The sequence below is a fragment of the Platalea leucorodia genome (genome assembly GCF_965183815.1).
Source record: "Platalea leucorodia genome assembly, chromosome: 5".
NCBI lineage: Eukaryota > Metazoa > Chordata > Aves > Pelecaniformes > Threskiornithidae > Platalea > Platalea leucorodia.
The window spans coordinates 52439775-52457570 of record NC_138827.1 but is presented as its reverse complement, the minus strand read 5'-3'; the positions used below and the strand labels follow the sequence as shown (position 1 = coordinate 52457570).

The 17796-nt window shown below is 40.8% G+C and overlaps 1 protein-coding gene across 3 annotated transcripts in view; it reads right to left on the bottom strand.

Annotated features, from left to right (window-relative positions):
• The window catches only part of COP1 (COP1 E3 ubiquitin ligase), a 132592-nt gene that overhangs the window by 94121 nt on the left and 20675 nt on the right, over window positions 1-17796 (bottom strand). For all 3 annotated transcript variants that reach the window (XR_014228161.1, XM_082311800.1, XM_082311801.1), the window contains exons 7-9: window positions 11558-11617; window positions 9558-9634; window positions 4445-4502 (exon numbers count right to left, since the gene is read on the bottom strand). Coding sequence is in view for 2 of the 3 variants with exons in the window: in XM_082311800.1 (XP_082167926.1) it covers window positions 4445-4502; window positions 9558-9634; window positions 11558-11617 (195 nt within the window). In the remaining variant the exon portion in view is untranslated. The remainder of the gene's footprint in view (window positions 1-4444; window positions 4503-9557; window positions 9635-11557; window positions 11618-17796) is intronic.

Below are 17796 nucleotides of genomic sequence, written 5' to 3'. Positions count from 1 at the left end.
TACCAGGCTTCCAGCTTCACAAATCAAACAGACTGTACAACGAATACTTCCTAGATCCCTGGCAGACAGCTCATTAAAAAGAAGGAGGTGTTTATTTTAAAGAGTTAGTTACTGAATTATTTCTTTTGAAGCAACTCAGTAACTCTCTGTAAAGCTAAGCAAATAAAGATAGAAGCAGAAGACACCATGAAGTTCAAAGGTTAATTGAAAAGAAGTCCATGAAACTCATCATTAATGCCATTTCCCAACCTCCCCAAGCAGTAATAGTGAGAGGTAGAAGCAAAGGACTGAAACTACACCAGTAAGCTCTCCTCCTGAAGCAACACAGAAAATACAGTAGTTCTCATTTTAATCACTAGTAAGGAAAAGGAACCAATTCCCCTGCTACACAAGAAGCATGAAGAAAGAGCATCTTGCTTTAGTTTCTTTTTAAGAAATCTCACATATCACATGCTCAAAGCTAATGGGAAAATTTTAAAAGATTTGAGAACCACCAAGCTCCCTAATGAACAACATCCCTGATCATGTACATGGTATGTAATGCCACTCAACGGCACTAACAAAATCCTCTGTGTACAACTCCCCCTCAATCCATGCAGGAGAACACACTGCCCTCATTACAGCCATCAAGCAAGCCAACAAGAACAAACTAAGTTCAGAGCCCACTCAAATTCTGTTTATACCTGTATGAACAGTAATCTAACACTTTAGGGAAAAAGCAAGCCCCAAGCAATGAAACCTCCAGACTCCACTTCCCACGCAAAGCCCCTGGGTATACGTTGATATTGTGACTCACACTTGCATGTTGACAGCACCTATGGTCCACACACGTTGTTTCATCTTGAAAGCAACTCCAATCTCAACACACAACTAGAACACTGGAAAGTACTCCTACCTCGACACCTTTCATAGAATCATAGAATCACAGAATCATAGAATCATAGAATCGTCAAGGTTGGAAAAGACCCTTAAGATCATCGAGTCCAACCGTTAACCTAGCACTGCCAAGTCCACCACTAAACCATGTCCTCAAGCACCACATCTACTCGTCTTTTAAATACCTCCAGGGATGGAGACTCAACTACTTCCCTGGGCAGCCTGTGCCAGTGCCTGACTACCCTTTCAGTGAATAAGTTTTTCCTAATATCCAACCTAAACTTCCCCTGGCGCAGCTTGAGGCCGCTTCGTCTCGTCCTATCACTTGTTACTAGGGAGAAGAGACCGACCCCCACCTCACTAGAGCCTCCTTTCAGGTAGCTGTAGAGAGCAAGAGCAATAAGGTCTCCCCTCAGCCTCCTCTTCTCCAGACTAAACAACCCCAGCTCCCTCAGCCGCTCCTCATAAGACTTGTGCTCTAGACCCTTCACCAGCTTCGTTGCCCTCCTCTGGACACGCTCCAGCACCTCGATGTCCTTCTTGTAGTGAGGGGCCCAAAACTGAACACAGCACTCGAGGTGCGGCCTCACCAGTGAGACAATTTTCTAAAACTTCACAGCTTTAAGAAATACTTAATGGAACACTTTTATAGCATCTTCCTATTAATTTTGCACACTAGCCTGCAAGGGCTCCAGCCTCTCTCAGCACATCAGGAGTGATCAGGGCTCAAGACAACTTCAAGCATCAAAGAGCAATCACTTCAGTCTCAAGTTACAATGAGCCACCTGTGACATGATGAGCAATATAACCCAAGCCCAAGTGTGATCTGCCAGATGAGCCCAGTCCACACCAAGGTGGAATCAATCATGGTAAGCATTTGCCTGCTGTGCAATACACCTGCTGGGTCTCCAGAGGAAGATACCTCCCAGAGCAGGTCTCAGGCTGGCACATGGTGACCCAGCTGTGCTGGGAATCACTCTGCATTAACTCATCTTCATCAGATCCTCCCCAGCTAAACATTTTAAACTGCTCATGTTTTACCAAAACATTTATTGAGTTGCTATGAAGCTTGCTCCCTGACTACTTGTTAAGCAATGCTGTGAAATAGGAGGGAAAAAAAATAAGGGAAAAGAGAGAAAACATACCCAAGCAATTTTTATTCAACTGCTAAAACTACTATGGTTGTCCTAGTTGAGGACATTAGTTAGGATTTCTCTGTTACCAAGAGTGATTTTACTGTCTGAACTCCATTAGGTGCTCTGAACAGTCCTCTAACAACTGTGGAAAAGCTTCCTACAAGCTCCTTAGTTCTAGCAGAAAAGAAAGGTACTGTTACTAAATACTACCTTGTCCTGGTTTCAGCTGGGATAGAGTTAATTTTCTTCCTAGTAGCTGGTAGAGGGCTGTGTTTTGGATTTAGTACCAGGCATTGATAATACACTGATGTTTTAGTTGTTGCTAAGTAGTGCTTACACTAGTCAAGGACTTTTCAGCTTCCCATGCTCTGCCAGGTGCATAAGAAGCTGGGAGGGGGCACAGCCTGGACAGCTGACCCAGACCAGCCAAAGGGTTATTCCGTACCGTATGACATCATGCTCTGTGTATAAACCAGGGGAGTTGGCCAGGGTGCAACGATCACTGCTCAGGGACAGGCTGGGCGTTGGTTGGCAGGTGGTGAGCAATTGTATCATGTATCACTTGCTTTGTATATTATTACTGTATTATTATTATTACTACTATTTTCTTTTACTTCAATTATTAAACTGTTCTTAACTCACGACTTTTCTCACTTTTACCCTTCCAGTTCTCTCCCCCATCCCACCGTGGGGGGCCAAGGGGGGAGTGAGCAAGCAGCTGTGTGGTGCTTAGTTGCTGGCTGGTGTTAAACCACAACATACCTGCAGAATTCCCCAGGGCCTATGTGACTTCTCCACTATTTACCTCTGAAGCTCAGCTTCTGGAAGAAAACTGTCCTGTAGCTTTGTGATATATAAATTCTTCCCTAAGAACATGTTCATGAGCAATGCACAAAGCAATTATATTGAGAAAGCAAGCTATGCTGTCCATCCTAGCACAGCTTCTTACTGCCAGCAGTGCCCAATCTATGATTTTTGCCATGACTGACAATTAGAAAAAAGCACAATTGAATTTATATTCTTAAAGCTATTTTTATGGTAGTCTTGCTGCAATTAGACTACCTTCGAATGAAGTGTTTAACTTCAAGAGTTCTCCTTCAACTCCCCATCCAAACATATATTAAAGTTTAATTCAAAAATTTGCACTGGAGAGTACAGATCTTGCACTCTTGAGGACAACAAATTGTATTTGAGACAAAAAAGATTATTCTCACACAAAAACATTGTCATACAGAATGACTAGAAAATCTAGGTTGTTTTGTGTGCTTACCAGCAGTATAGCTATGCTATTAATTTTGTCTTTGAAATAAAAAGAACTGAGACAAGCAGTGTCAGTGGAGAACAAACACACTGTACTGTATCAGAGTCCTGAACATAAGTTCTCCACCCACATTTCACTTGCCCTCTGAAGTGAGGTAGAGCTACAATTCTTTGTTCAAGCAAAATCTCCCAGACAGCAGGAGCAGGAACAACAAGCATTTTTCCACAGATTAATAGAGGGAAATTTCTAATTACCAATTAGTTATACAGCCACAAACCCCAAAACCTGCATGCACACATACATGCACATCAGCCCAAAATTCAGGCGTTTCTTTGTATCAGTTACTCTATCAAGTAAGATCCAACAACACTTCTGTGAATTTACTAATTTGATACTGCTGTGTGCCATGGATGGTCCACAACCACCAGAGAGCACCAAAGACACAACCTGGCACATAACCAACAGTCCATCTGTCTAAATCAAAACTGTTTAACCTTTTTGAAGCTGTGAGCTGGTTATCAGTGTCATCTTACCAGCCCAGCTGAATCACTCTGAGCTGCAAAACTACAGCAGTGCTGTTTGGCATTCAGGAGGCCCTGTGGATCAGACAGTTTGGAGGCTGCCTGCCAAATGGCTTCACTGTATACACAACTTTTTACCCTCTATGTGAATTTTTAATACAGTTTGTAAGGCCCTAAACAAGGACAAGCTACAAAACAGCTGTATGTTTGGAGAATGAATGCTTCTTGTTTTGAAAGTCAAGCTGAACATTTCTTGTTTTGAAAGTCAAGCTTGATCCAAAGCTATTTAAGTCAATGCAAAGGGTCAGGGATTTACCTCCCTTCCCAAATGCAGCCCACTTTGGAGAGGAGATGGAGAGCAAAAAATATCCCCTCTTCCCTGGAACAGGGAGCTTTGGGAAGAAAGTCACATGTCTAAATATATTAGACCAGATTTCTTTCATAGTGTCAGTGTGGACACTCACAATCATGCACAGTCATTTCTACAGCTGTAGTCTTGGCTCCAGTTTGCCCACACAACCAGTTAAAAGCATTTACAAGACTCAAGATGACCAGTACCCTGGAGATGGACAGAATTGTGCCTAATCTCTGCCCACCCTCCACATTTACTCTCCCATCCCCCCAGTACACAGACACATGTATTACCTTACCTGAGAACTGCCACTGAAGCCTGGAGGCTGGCTATACTCCGTAGAGTCAATAATACTACTGCAAAACCAAAAGAAACAGTCTGCTTAAATCACTGTACAACCATCCTTTATAATTTAACCTGTTTGCTAGTCCCCCCTTTACATCCTGCAGCATGCTTACCTTTAAAATTCATTTTACAGACAGGGAACAGGGTTATTTTTTGTTTGGGGGAGATTTTTTTTTTAAGTACAGGGATATCCTAGAGCAGAATGCTGTCACACACAACTATATGTAGTGCAATCTAATGCTTTCTAATTAGAATGCAAAAGCATATCTTTTGTATGAAATATGCAGGATAAGACATTCTGAAAATAACATGCTACCATTGGTTTTCAGTTCCTTTCAAAAAAAAAAAGTTTAATGCCATGGCATTTGAAACAGCACTGTGAAGAGAAAAGCTAGAGAAATCAGCTTAAGACAGACACTAGTATTCTAGACATCTCTGAAGACACACAAAACAGACAGAAGTAATAAAATACAGAAATAAACTAAAAAAAATACTGACAGCCAGGATTACTATTATTAGAAAATGCTACACCATACATAGCTACATAGTATCTATAATGACACAACATACCTTAAATCACTGTTTTCAAAACATAACATACATATGCAAACTCAAGAGATTTAACTTTCAAAACTGCAAAAGGATCTACTGATACAAGCAGAAAACAGGTGGTTCAGTATTCTTGCACATATGGGCAAAATATTTAGCTCTCTCAATAAAACACCAGAGCCAGGTTAAAGCACCCTTATCACTCAAAAATTTAAAATACTTTTAGGACAAGTAAAGGTTAGTACGCAAGAACACCATTTTATTAATTATGGAGAACACATTACAGACATCACCATGATTTGTTTCTAAAAATCTTTATAACTCACTTGCTTCCGCTATGTCATTTGGTTTGGACAGAAAAGAAACAACCTGGGTTCATCATTCTTAGTCTTACTTACGAGGTAACCTTAGATTTAAGCATTGCTTGGGAAAACTGAAGGTTTCTTTAAAAACCTGCCAGAACACTGCCATAGGTCCTGGTTTTGTAAAAGATGATTGTACCTATTGATGTTTATGTAACAGCTGCCAGAACTGATGCAGAAACTTGACGTTCTTGGTCATAAAACAAGTGGTTTGGCTGAAATGCCAGTCAGGGTACCTGTAAGTCTAGAAGGATGAAACAGTGGTAGTAGTGCTTAAATATGTCTCCGAATGTTTTAAAGCTCCCCTGGAGGTGGAGGAAAGTAGAAACAGAAGATGAGAGATGATTTTAAAGTCTCATTAGTGGTTAACTTGTAAGATGAGATTGATTTGGCTTCTGTTACAGGCAAGACAAAAGCTACAAACCAAGAAAATCTGAGGGATAAAAATCATTATTATTTGCTGCGAGCTATTGCAAGGGAGAAAACAGCAGAGCTGTTTCAGGCATGGTCAGGGACAATGAACTTTAAATTAGACTGTGGCCACATGAAATAATGAAACACATATAGCAGATCCTGCCAGGAACAGCATGAATAAGATGCTCGGCTGGAAAGCAATGAAAAGGTACTCCACTCTGAGACAGGTATAGCGGCAATTAACAGCAAAACACAGAATTTATAGCTCCTGGTCTTGTTTTGCTGCAGGTTGTCTGGTGATGTAAAGCCTTCCAGAGTGCAGACGTCATCTCCCTAACCAGAATACAAATTCATAGCAATTTCTGTGTGGTGCCCATAGCTGAGTTAACTGGCATACACTTGAATGTTTTTCCTTTTAAAAACAGGAAGCAAATAATCAGAAAATTACAAAAGTTCCCTCTGATTTTTTTTTTTTAAAAGCTGTAACATTAGGTTCAATTAGGAAATTCAGCTACACTAACACGACATATTCAAAAACCTGGAACAAAACAAAAACACAGCAACCTGCAGACTAAAAATCCCATTTGCTATACCCTTACGGGGGTGGGAGGGAGTAATTAGAACAAATGGAGGGGAAGAAGATCAGGATTTCAATAACTGAATCAGAGTTACCAGGCAACTAATTTTTAGATCAGAATCTTTCCCCAGAAACTCCTTTTAGAGTGATAGTTTGTTATTTGCTATTACTGCCTGAATATGTAGTCACAGAGAAGTTGCTTATTTGTATCTCCTGTTTGCACCATTTACTGGTAGCAAAAATAGCATGCACGCCTGTTCAGAAAAACCCTACACAGAACTATTTGTTCTTTTCCCTTATTCTTCCCCTCTTGTTCTCTATTAGTATACAAGCCCAGCAATCTGCAACACTGTAAACAAGTGCTGTGCTATTACCCAATTTAATATTTCATCATACCCTGTACCAGCATAAGAGAAAACACGTGTTTCTTGAGGCCAAGAACGTATTCAACATGATAGCCATACTTGTTTTTTTTTGCTAAAGAACTTATGAAGGAAGATGGGGGGAGGCATAGTAATTTCACATTTTCAAGATGTGAAGAGTGTGGGGGGAAAAAAGCTACAAACAATGAAAAGAAACAGAGCATTAATGAAGGAAGCCTGTGATTTAGAGGAAGTAGATGAATAAGGGCAAGGCACTAGAGACCAGATAAAAACAAATTCCAAAGAACTCTATTTTCTTGAACTTCAAATTCAAAGGCTAAAGACATTCTCTTCATCTCAGCACGGGTCTATGATAACCTTGTGCTATAACACACATTAGTAAAATTTTATACAATTATATTTCATTAGCAGGGTGTTAAGCATGTTAACAAGCTGTATTCCAATCTAAATATACCATTTTAATTCCCTGATAAGTTTAAAAGTCTCTGCAGGTTTAATAACATTTTAACATGGAAGTGAAGCCATCTCAAACTATATTAGTATTTCCTTCTTACTGGTTCACAGCATCTCTAAAATGCACTTTGGAGATTAAATATTTCAGTTAACAGAGCTGAAAAAAATCAGCGTATTTTAAAGCTCCTATCAGTTTTTCTGCAGCATTCTTTCCAAGGAGGAATCAAAGTTACAGTTCTTGAGATACTCTCCAAAATTTACATTTTATGTTGAAAAGAAAACAAATTTCAAGTGGTAGACCTTTCTAGAATCTGAGTTCTGGTAATTCAAACCAATTCAATTACTTGAATTACACAAAACAGTACGGATAGGGCAGGGATAGAAGTTACAAGGGTCCAGCAACAAACTCATGTCTGCTCAGACACTTCCTTCACATACTATTTTCTCTTCAACCACTCAAGACTACCTCTTAACACAGGAATGTGATTGAGAAACAGAAAAGGGGTCTTCTCAAGCAGAGAGAAAAAGGCAATCCTACATACCCTGTAAGACCCCTAAACATGGTATTATATCACACCCCTGGCATGCGGTACCAGAGGAAAAACCCAAAAGCTGAAGACATAGCTAAGATGGAACCAGACTAGCATAAGAAGATCAAGCAAGAAAAAGAGCCCATGGACTCTGCACCCACCATAGTCTAACCCACCGCCATCTCCTAGCAGACCTCAGGTTAAGCACACTGATCCAAACTCACTAAAATATTTTGGACACTATCTTATATCTTCAAAAGCAAGAACTGAGAATGATTGATCCTAGGACATGAAATAAAGAGATATAAAGGAATAATAAGAAATTCTCAGTAGACTGAAACCAGTGTAGGCCTCACAGCAGATTCCCCCCCCCCCCCCCCGATCCCCTCCCCCCCCCCAACTCTTTCACCAAAACTCTGGGGCTTAAGATGTTATTCCAGCTTTCAACAGATAAAGAAGTTCTTTGGGAGCTTGTTTGTTAGCTTGGCTCAAGTAAGACAGATACATTTCCTTTCGTAAGTACAGTCTTTTGTTAAAAAAGAAAGGTTTCTAGGCCTGAAGGCATTCAACATGTAACATATTCAGCCCAAACAGCGCTCAAGTTTTCCCCAAGCAGCAGTACTATGAAGCAAACAGCAAGCAAGCTATTTAATAGCCAGTAAAACTCATAGAGCCTGACAAGAATCTGATCAGCTTCACAAACCTGATGCTTGGTAAAACAGCAATAACCCACATCAAAAACACACCTGCACCCAAAAATTAGGCAAGCAGCAAAGGGTGGAATAACACTGTTCCCATCCATCTCAGCCATATTCCTGTCCTTTCTCTCAGGGCCAACCAGAGCTTCATAGAAATATGAAAGATTCTGGTCTCTGTGTCCAGAAATAGCATCCTGGTAAGAATTCCCAGCCAATATTGCTAGGCTCCTTACCAGAGCACCGTATCTAAATCTCTGTAGGGGAGGAAATCTGATCATTTTGTCTTACTTACTTCTGAGCTATTAGGTTTAAAACTGCTAATTACAGAAAAGGTACCAGTACAATTTTATAACAGAAGTAAATAGTTTATAGAGCTCTACTACTAGGAAAATACACTGGGGAGAGGTAGGAGAGATGATCACTGAATAAAATCAGAGCTTTCTTACAAACAAAAACCACTGTGATAAAGAAGTAGAGCACTTCAAACCCTGGCACATGCAACGTAGACACAAAAAGCATCTGCCATTTTATCATCAAGAAACCAGACTACGCAATATTCCAGACAAAAATCCACATTGAAAATGTGTTATTAGAGAGGCATTTCATTAAATCAGAACAGACAGCAGATAAACAGAATCAATAGGCTGTGTATTTTAAATTTTGATCCTGTGAGCCTTTAGCCATTCATGGTAAGTAGGGAAGCTGGAGGACAACAATATCATACAAAATTAAGACCTTTCACATGCCAAGCAGAGCTGCATAGTGTTCAGAAAAGTTAGCATGTATTTAAGAGTAAGATTTCATACCATAGCAAAGGTTTATGACAAGTTAACTAATCCACGCTACATTTAAAACCATCAGCTTTCCACAGCATCTGGTTTAGAGTAGACTTTTCATCCAACTGCAAACTCAGATTTTTTTTTTTTTTCTTCACTGCTTTGTTCACATGAAGTTTATACCAATCAAAAATAGAACAGGAAAATATTGTATGGCACTCAAACTAGTTTTGCTTGTGTTTTGGGCATGGCAAGGAGAGGACTAGCAAGTACAGTGCAATATGTACAGCTTGAAATCCGAGTTCTGAGGTGTAAGCTCCATACCTGTGTGAAGGTGAGGGAGCCTCGAACTGCGGCACCGTACTGTCCTCACTGACTGGGGAGTACAAGCCACTCATTTCCTGAAACAGAAAGCCATGTTACAGCAAAGCTGACAAAACATGAATAATAGGCACCGTCTAATATACGGTGTTCACATAGTAATTTTTTGTTTTTTTCCAAGCAGATAACCAACTGTATCTACATTTATTCAACTCTCACCCAGAAGTCTTTACTATACCTGAAGAAACATTGATTTTCTTCAAATTTTTTATTCAGTTATCATTCCAACAGGGTTTCAGAAATCCTACAACTGCAGGGCTTTTTGCCCCAAAAGAGGCAGTTCTGGAGTTTATATTCCAAAAATCAATGGATTTGGTTAGCATCCAATTGTCTCTAACCCAGCACCTCTCTTATGCATGGCAGAACAAGCAAGCTGTAACTGCATTTTTGAGATACGTGGAAACTTATCCAATAGCCTTCATAGCTGGAAAGTAATGCTGGACATGGGTCATGGCAAGAACAGCCACAAGATGACAGGGCAAAGGTGGTATTGTGCCCCGGACTTAAAAGAGGATCTATCAGTCTTCTGTGGGGCAAGTGCACAAGAGAAACTTTGCATAGAAACTTGGCTTTGTCACTGCCAGACTAAATCACTGCTGTGTACCCAGTATGAGACTGTACCTTTCATCTGTTTGAGAAATGGAAGCTATGCAGGATGCTGCGGCTCATTAGTTAGGGGGGCAAAGTGTTCCAGGACAACATTACTGATGCTTTACAAGTTCCCACTAGGTGCCCATTAGTTGTTACATGGAAAGTAGGATATTCGTGATGAGAGAGATCCCAGGCTTTAGAGGTCAGAACCAAGGTCACTATTACACACCAGATACATACCCCACCTGCAGTCCACTGAAGTGCCTGATTAAAGAGCAGAAAAGCAGGTAGCTAGATATTCTTCGAGGGATCCCGCAGCTTTGGGAATAGCTTCTCCTAGATCTGAAGACCTATTTTACTAGTCTCAAGGAAACATGCTAAGGTATACTTATTTCCCAAGAGCTGAGAAATGTTTAGGGAAATAGGTCTGAAAAATGCCATTATCTACCAAGTTACAATTTGCGTAGCTATCAGCTGAAGGGAAGTTCCTGCAGTCGTCAGTTCTATTTATATTTTGCTAATTCATCAGCATGTGTATAAATCAGAAGTGAAGAAATCTAAAAGGCTTTTGGGCAGTGGTTGGGATCTCGTGCTGACTGCTCAAGATGAGCAAGAAGAGAGAAGCAGACCTGCAAACTGATTCCCAAGAAGCTTCAAGGGAATGCTATTTTGAGAGGTGGCAGTCTGATGCATTCCTGAAACATTAGTTTCCTATTCCAAGATCAAAACACTAGAATTAGAGGAAAGGACCAAGGAGAAACCTAAGGATTCAATAAGGACAGAAGGATTGAGCTGCTGGGTTTACAAATACTTGGAGAATAATTCTTAACAAAAATCTCAAGAGATCCCCATCATTAAGGAATTAAGAGAATTATATCATGAGGTAGCAGATTGCCTCTGTTTTGACATGCAGCAGGAGCTGCTTCTGCTCCTATCCAGTCTCTGCATTACAGCTTTCTTGTGCACCCCCCAATACCTCTCCATTTCAAGCATGGCATGCTGCTAAGATTTAAACAGCCTTTGCAAATAGCCAGAACACTGCAATGTACAGAAATCTTAAGTTATGATCAATATACTGGCTGTTGATTTCTAACAATTATTCTATAATACTTACTACCAAAACAAAGAAATTGAAAGATATGATTATATAAGACCTAGGTTTCAACAAAGCCCCCTCTTACCAACCTGCAGCTTGCACACATCAACTAAACAAATTAAGGAAAGCATTATCTGCTCATTTTCCCATCACTGACTCCAATGCCATAAATTTAACACAGCAGCCCCACAGCAAGGCAGACAGCTTGATGAAAATGAAAAATTGCCAGAGCCAGAACAATGTCTGGGCACCTCACCTCTACTCGTTTAATATCTTCTTCCAGAACACTTAGCTCCTTCTGGATCTGCTCCAATTGCTGTGGATAAGAGAATGGAAGAGATCTAAATCAATCTGCACTGCACCACCACCAAGATAAATTACGATCTTTTCAGAGAGGAACCTGAACTATCTTAACAGGCATGCTACATGATTCAAAAGTCACTGGGCAGGAAGTTCATATGCATAGATATGTAACATAAGTGTGCACACGAACCACATTCAAGACAAAGTTATTGTGAGACATTACAAAACATAAGCGTGAGGTACTTTGATATCAACCACAGAGACCCATATTATTCAAACTAATATTTTTATGCTCCTCTAACATCTTCCATGCAAGGTATAACTGGTTTACAAACACTGAACATAATTAGAAAAAAACACTACAAAGACAGTGATCATTCCACCCTTCAACAAAACATGAAATGCTTTGCTAAAAGGTGTTAAGAGTATTTCTGTTGCTAGCAGTTAACCTGCCAACTGCCAATTTAAACTTACTGATAAAGTCTTCAGATTGGCCAAAAAAAAAAAACCCACCTATTGTGACCACAGAGAGATTTGCTCCTGGCACCAAGCAACCGCCACGTGGCATTTCATTCAAAGGTGTGATACTTACCTTGGATTACACCATAACCTCCAGTCAATCTGAGAGCTATCCCTGAAGGGGTCAGAAGGGGACTTCTGCTCTCATCAGCCAACATCCCCTTTCCCTTCTTTCTGTCACACATAATATTTTTCAGGTTTTTGCAGTTACTTTTCAGTCAGTCAGTAACCTGGCTTCACCCATCTCTAGCAAATGTGAAGCCACAGACTTGGAGATTTTTTTATCCCTAAGCAAGAGCATCATCTGCTTACCAGTTCTAATTCCCACTCTCATTCATCAGACATGTCCCATCCAAACACTCACACAGCCTATACCCAACCTTGCAAGACTTGAACACATGCACTTCTCTAGGTGAGAGCTCTGAGTCTGCACCTAAACAGACAAAACTCAGCTCCAATGGAAGTCTGGTTCACTAAGATGCACATGTCTAATGAATAAATTGAGAACTGAAAGTCCACCTGACTCTCCTCAACTCACAATAAAAGTCTACAGACAACTAGCACTGTGGCATTCAACCAGAAGCTGTTACCAAGTTGGCAAGCCTACTGAAAGCTTAAGCACAACACATTCTCTAAAGGCCAGACAAATTTTTGTCATTTTCAATTTTAAGGGAATATCAAATTGCCCAAATCCAAAGTTTAGTATTGCAAGACATATTACTCTTAGTATGACATATTCCCAAGAACATTTGGCAAGCTACTCCCAGAGACTTATTCACTTGAGTGCTTAAGCTTGATCCTCCTTTAAGTGGCAGAAAGTTTTGCTTACACAAAAACACACCCACCACTTAAACTCCCACTATTGATCAGCATTCCAAATATCTGTGTGCTCTGCATTAGATAATCCACCATTTTAATTTATCTTTTCAACATTAAAAAATCTCTGTCCCTGAAGACAGGAAAGAAAAGGACTGCTGGGTCCACACCTACTTCTAACATGGCTTCTCCTTCCTTGGGATAAGATGACATTGTATTTATATCCTAATCTCTCTACTCTGAAGGTTTCAGTTTATATTTGAGTCACAGACAGCACAAATTTAATGGTTTAAAACTAGACTGCCACAGATAATTTACAAACCACTACACCATAACAGATAAATCTATTTTCACTTCTGAAACCTACAGCAAGAATAGCAGGTGGTGCTATAGCTCCAAGATTAGTGGTAAAGTTAAGTGACACTTGCACAGCATGGGTCCTGCCTATACTCAGCTCTAGCAGACAAATACCATTAGTCCCCCACTTTCATAAATCCCATTTAAAAAGAAGTTACAAAAACACTTAGAAGTTCCAAAATTACAGCAAGGAAATCAGCTATTCTACAATGTACTGGCTCACAGCCAGAATGGACAACTGAAAAATAATTGACGTTGTTCCCATCACATAAACAGGAGACCTTTTTACAGGAACATGAGCAGAGAGTTATTTTTAATGGCCAGCTTTTATTAGCTATTGCACAGAGTCAAAAGTACAAGGTCTGGGACTTCATTTACTAATTCTTCCTTCTAGTCATATTAAGGCAAGCAATTTGAAGCTACCAAAAACTTATCCAATAGTAGCAAGTCTAAAAACTAGGTACATGTGTTTCATGCTTATTTTAGGGAATCTTCTCATACTTTCAGCATCAGATGAGTTACTAATGCTCATGTTGAGACTTTTTTTTTGGTAGGTTGGCTCAAGTGTCTCATGGTTTAGCTTTAATCTATCAAAGACCTTAAATCAGTCCACATTCATTCCAATTAAACTCTGAAAAATGAGACTACTGATTTATAAGTGCCAGCCACTGAGGAACATTTAAGGAAAGCTAGATGAATTATAGGCCCTTAATTTGATTTTCACTATGTTGGGCACAGAAAGCAAACCAAGTCCTGTTCCAATGATAGGCAGAATCACACCTGTCAAACTTCAGATTAAGTCAGCAAAAACACATTGAAAAATAGAATCGTTAATGTTGGAAAAAGACCCTCAAGATCATCGGGTCCAACCGTTAACCTAGCACTGCCAAGTCCACCACTAAACCATGTCCTCAAGCACCACATCTACTCGTCTTTTAAATACCTCCAGGGATGGAGACTCAACCACTTCCCTGGGCAGCCTGTGCCAGTGCCTGACTACCCTTTCAGTGAAGAAGTTTTTCCTAATATCCAACCTAAACTTCCCCTGGCGCAGCTTGAGGACGTTTCCTCTCGTCCTATCACTTGTTACTAGGGAGAAGAGACCGACCCCCACCTCACTAGAGCCTCCTTTCAGGTAGCTGTAGAGAGCAATAAGGTCTCCCCTCAGCCTCCTCTTCTCCAGACTAAACAACCCCAGCTCCCTCAGCCGCTCCTCATAAGACTTGTGCTCTAGACCCTTCACCAGCTTCGTTGCCCTCCTCTGGACACACTCCAGCACCTCAATGTCCTTCTTGTAGTGAGGGGCCCAAAACTGAACACAGCACTCGAGGTGCGGCCTCACCAGTGCCGAGTACAGGGGCACTATCACCTCCCTGGTCCTGCTGGCCACACTATTCCTGATACAAGCCAGGATGCCATTGGCCTTCTTGGCCACCTGAGCACACTGCTGGCTCATGTTCAGGCGGCTGTCAACCAACACCCCCAGGTCCTTTTCTGCCAGGCAGCTCTCCAGCCACTCCTCCCCCAGCCTGCAGCGTTGCATGGGGCTGTTGTGACCCAAGTGCAGGACCCGGCACCTGACCTCGTTGAATCTCATATAGTTGGCCCCAGCCCAATGATCCAGCCTGTCCAGATCCCTCTGTAGGGCACTGAAATGTATGCTAAAATAGAAGCACATACTATAAACTCTCTTCTCAGACACAGATGCTTTCCCAGAACTGAAAGGGCCGACATGGACAAGGAGAAGGTTTCAATTTTGCAGTTAAGAAGCAGTTGTTTCAACTCCACTGAATGGACTACAAGAAGCAGGTATAACGTTCTAGTCCCAAGTTAGATAAATACATGCATACAAAAGAAAAAAGATGACCTCAAAATAGCCTATGTTTCTTATAACCTGTGGAAAAGGGATTTCAGACATGCAAGTCAAAAACTAATGGACTGGAAAGATCTTCTCTTACATCAAGGAGCTGCATGTCAGTTAAGAAAAACAAGCCAGCAGCACAACTCAGAGCTAGTCTCATCTAAGCAAAACTCACAGCAAAACTTCAAGAACAAACAAGGTTACACAATACACACTACTCTAGTGTGAGTAGGCAACTGACTCCCACCCCACAACTAGCAGTTGTAAATGCTTCCAGTAAAGGCAGGTGAACATCCCTCTTTGAAATTCAGTCATTTCAGAGGTAGCTGACGAATTCAAGAATATAAGGCATGATCACTGGCAACCTTCTTGTTCAAACGTACAGACTAGCAGCAATAGGTCAAAACAATATTTGAAAGCTATGTCCAAGAAGAAAAAACTTACACTCAGCAGTTACCAGAGAAGGCACCACAGTAGGAAACACAGGCTCTCATGTCATTCTTTTTAGGTAACCTTTCAGATCCAAACCCCTTTTACACCCATCAGGAAGGCCCCTCCAAAACACTCTGGTTCGAGTCTGAAGCTGTCTAGACAGACATACAAAGAGTCTTCCAAAGACAACCCTCAGCCCTGGAGTATGCAGATGAAAGGAAACCCCCTGGTTAGAGTTGCTCAGAGACAGACACACCCCACCATGCCACTGAACTACCATATAAGATTCTTGGGTGGAAATATTAATTTGAACTTGCTCAACACTAAACACCAGGTGATGGTCAGAGTTTCATTTCAGCTGGCTATCGACTAACAAGCATAGCTGGGCATAGTGCCGAGTTTTCATCCTTGATCTTCCTGTTTTTCCTGGACTACGGGCCCCTCAGGAGGCAGCGACTTCATCCTTCGTACAGCACAGATAGCAAGCGGTCCTGACTGGGTCTCCTGGTGCCAGTTTTAAATGTTTACAAAAAAGCTCAGCAGAGCCTCCCAGTGCCACAGAGACAGCCGAGAAAGAAACAGCCTAGAAAAACACATTAGGAAGAGTCATACACCCTTGACCAACTGTCTTTCCAATTCTAGGAAAAGCACAAGAACAGCAGGAGTTATTTTCTACAGAAATACTGTAAAATCACTAACACAATTCCCACCAAGCAACTTAAATAGAGCATCTGGATTCACACTGTTGAAAGCTCACAAGCCTTGTTATATTCAGTCAAACACCTTCAAGGCTCCAAACCAAAACCTTCACATATCCATCACACCATAGATCAAGACAAAAAGACAGACTATTACCAGAGGAAGCATCTTTTTTCCCCTGCAAGCACACATAGCCATTGCACCAACCAGGACAGGGTGAAAACTAGCATCTGTCCAGCTGAGGAAGATAAATCAGGTAGTCTTTGTAAATAACCTATTCATTCTATCCCATAACTTCATCCAACATGATTTCTTCCTACTTCTTGTTCTTCCATCAACTAGTGCTCTAACAAACTTGAGTGCAAACTTAATTATCAACAGATGAACCTTTCCTAAAGGTATGCAGTGAAATTAATTTCTTCCCATAAAACTCAATACTTCAACAACAAATGAGATCAATTTTTCTCTCTGGAAACCAGTTGGAGGTCTTGTCTGTCTCAGGGTTTTTCCTTCCTATATTGCTTCTGATACAGAGCCTATTATAACATACAAAGCAACTATGGCAAGGAAGAGTTTACAGAGACTTTAGCCTTTTAAATTAATTGCAAGTCTCACTTATTTTGACATCAAATTCCATTTGTTAACACTTCACTGTTATGAAGTCTTTGCACAAGTAGAAAAAGATGCAAGGTTTCTTTTGGTATGAAGACAAGAAGAACACCTGAGCCTCCACAAGTTACTTTCATTGGTTAAATATGGCATTCAAGCCTTTTAGACACATGGACAGCCTGCCTATAACGCTTATCTGCAGGGAATATTTCTTCTCTCTGATCAATACTTCCTCCAAATCGTAAATGTTTCCTCTTAACTAGGGAAAAGCTAACAAAGGTTTGAGGGCAAGACCCTGGTTGAGCTATTTAGCACACACAGTTCCTGAAGGTAGGAGGAAGGATATGTCTGGCTGATCAAAAGTGTTTCATATCTTAAGTTTTCCTCCCCCTCACTTAAATCCTCCAGTTTGCGTTGCAGGAGTAATGCTTTGAAGGCTTACTGATAGGGTCTGATAGAAAAGTGTCACAAGAGAAATATCTGAGGCAGGGAACAAAGCTGTCTAAACATTTAGATTAATTGCCTTAGAGTTTAATACATCACTGTACATGCCACTTAGCTCCTAGTACTATGTTGCCCCCTCTTTTTCTTTGGAAAGACCTCTCCACTGCAGTAAGGAGAGTCACCTATTATAAACTGATGTTTATATGATAATCCCTAGCTTGCTGCTCATACACTAGCTGTATCCTTGGCTTATTATCACTGCAGTCAGAGCTCACGTCTCTCACTGAGTAGCTTAGAAATGCAAATAGATTTAAAATACCAGTTATTTAAGTGCAGTGGATAGGAAAGAGATTACTATAGCTATAAATTCACCTCAGGAGTCCTGGAATGTAATCAAGACTATATGACAACATAAGAGCATGACTGATTTCTAGTTCTGTCACCTCCTCTTGCTT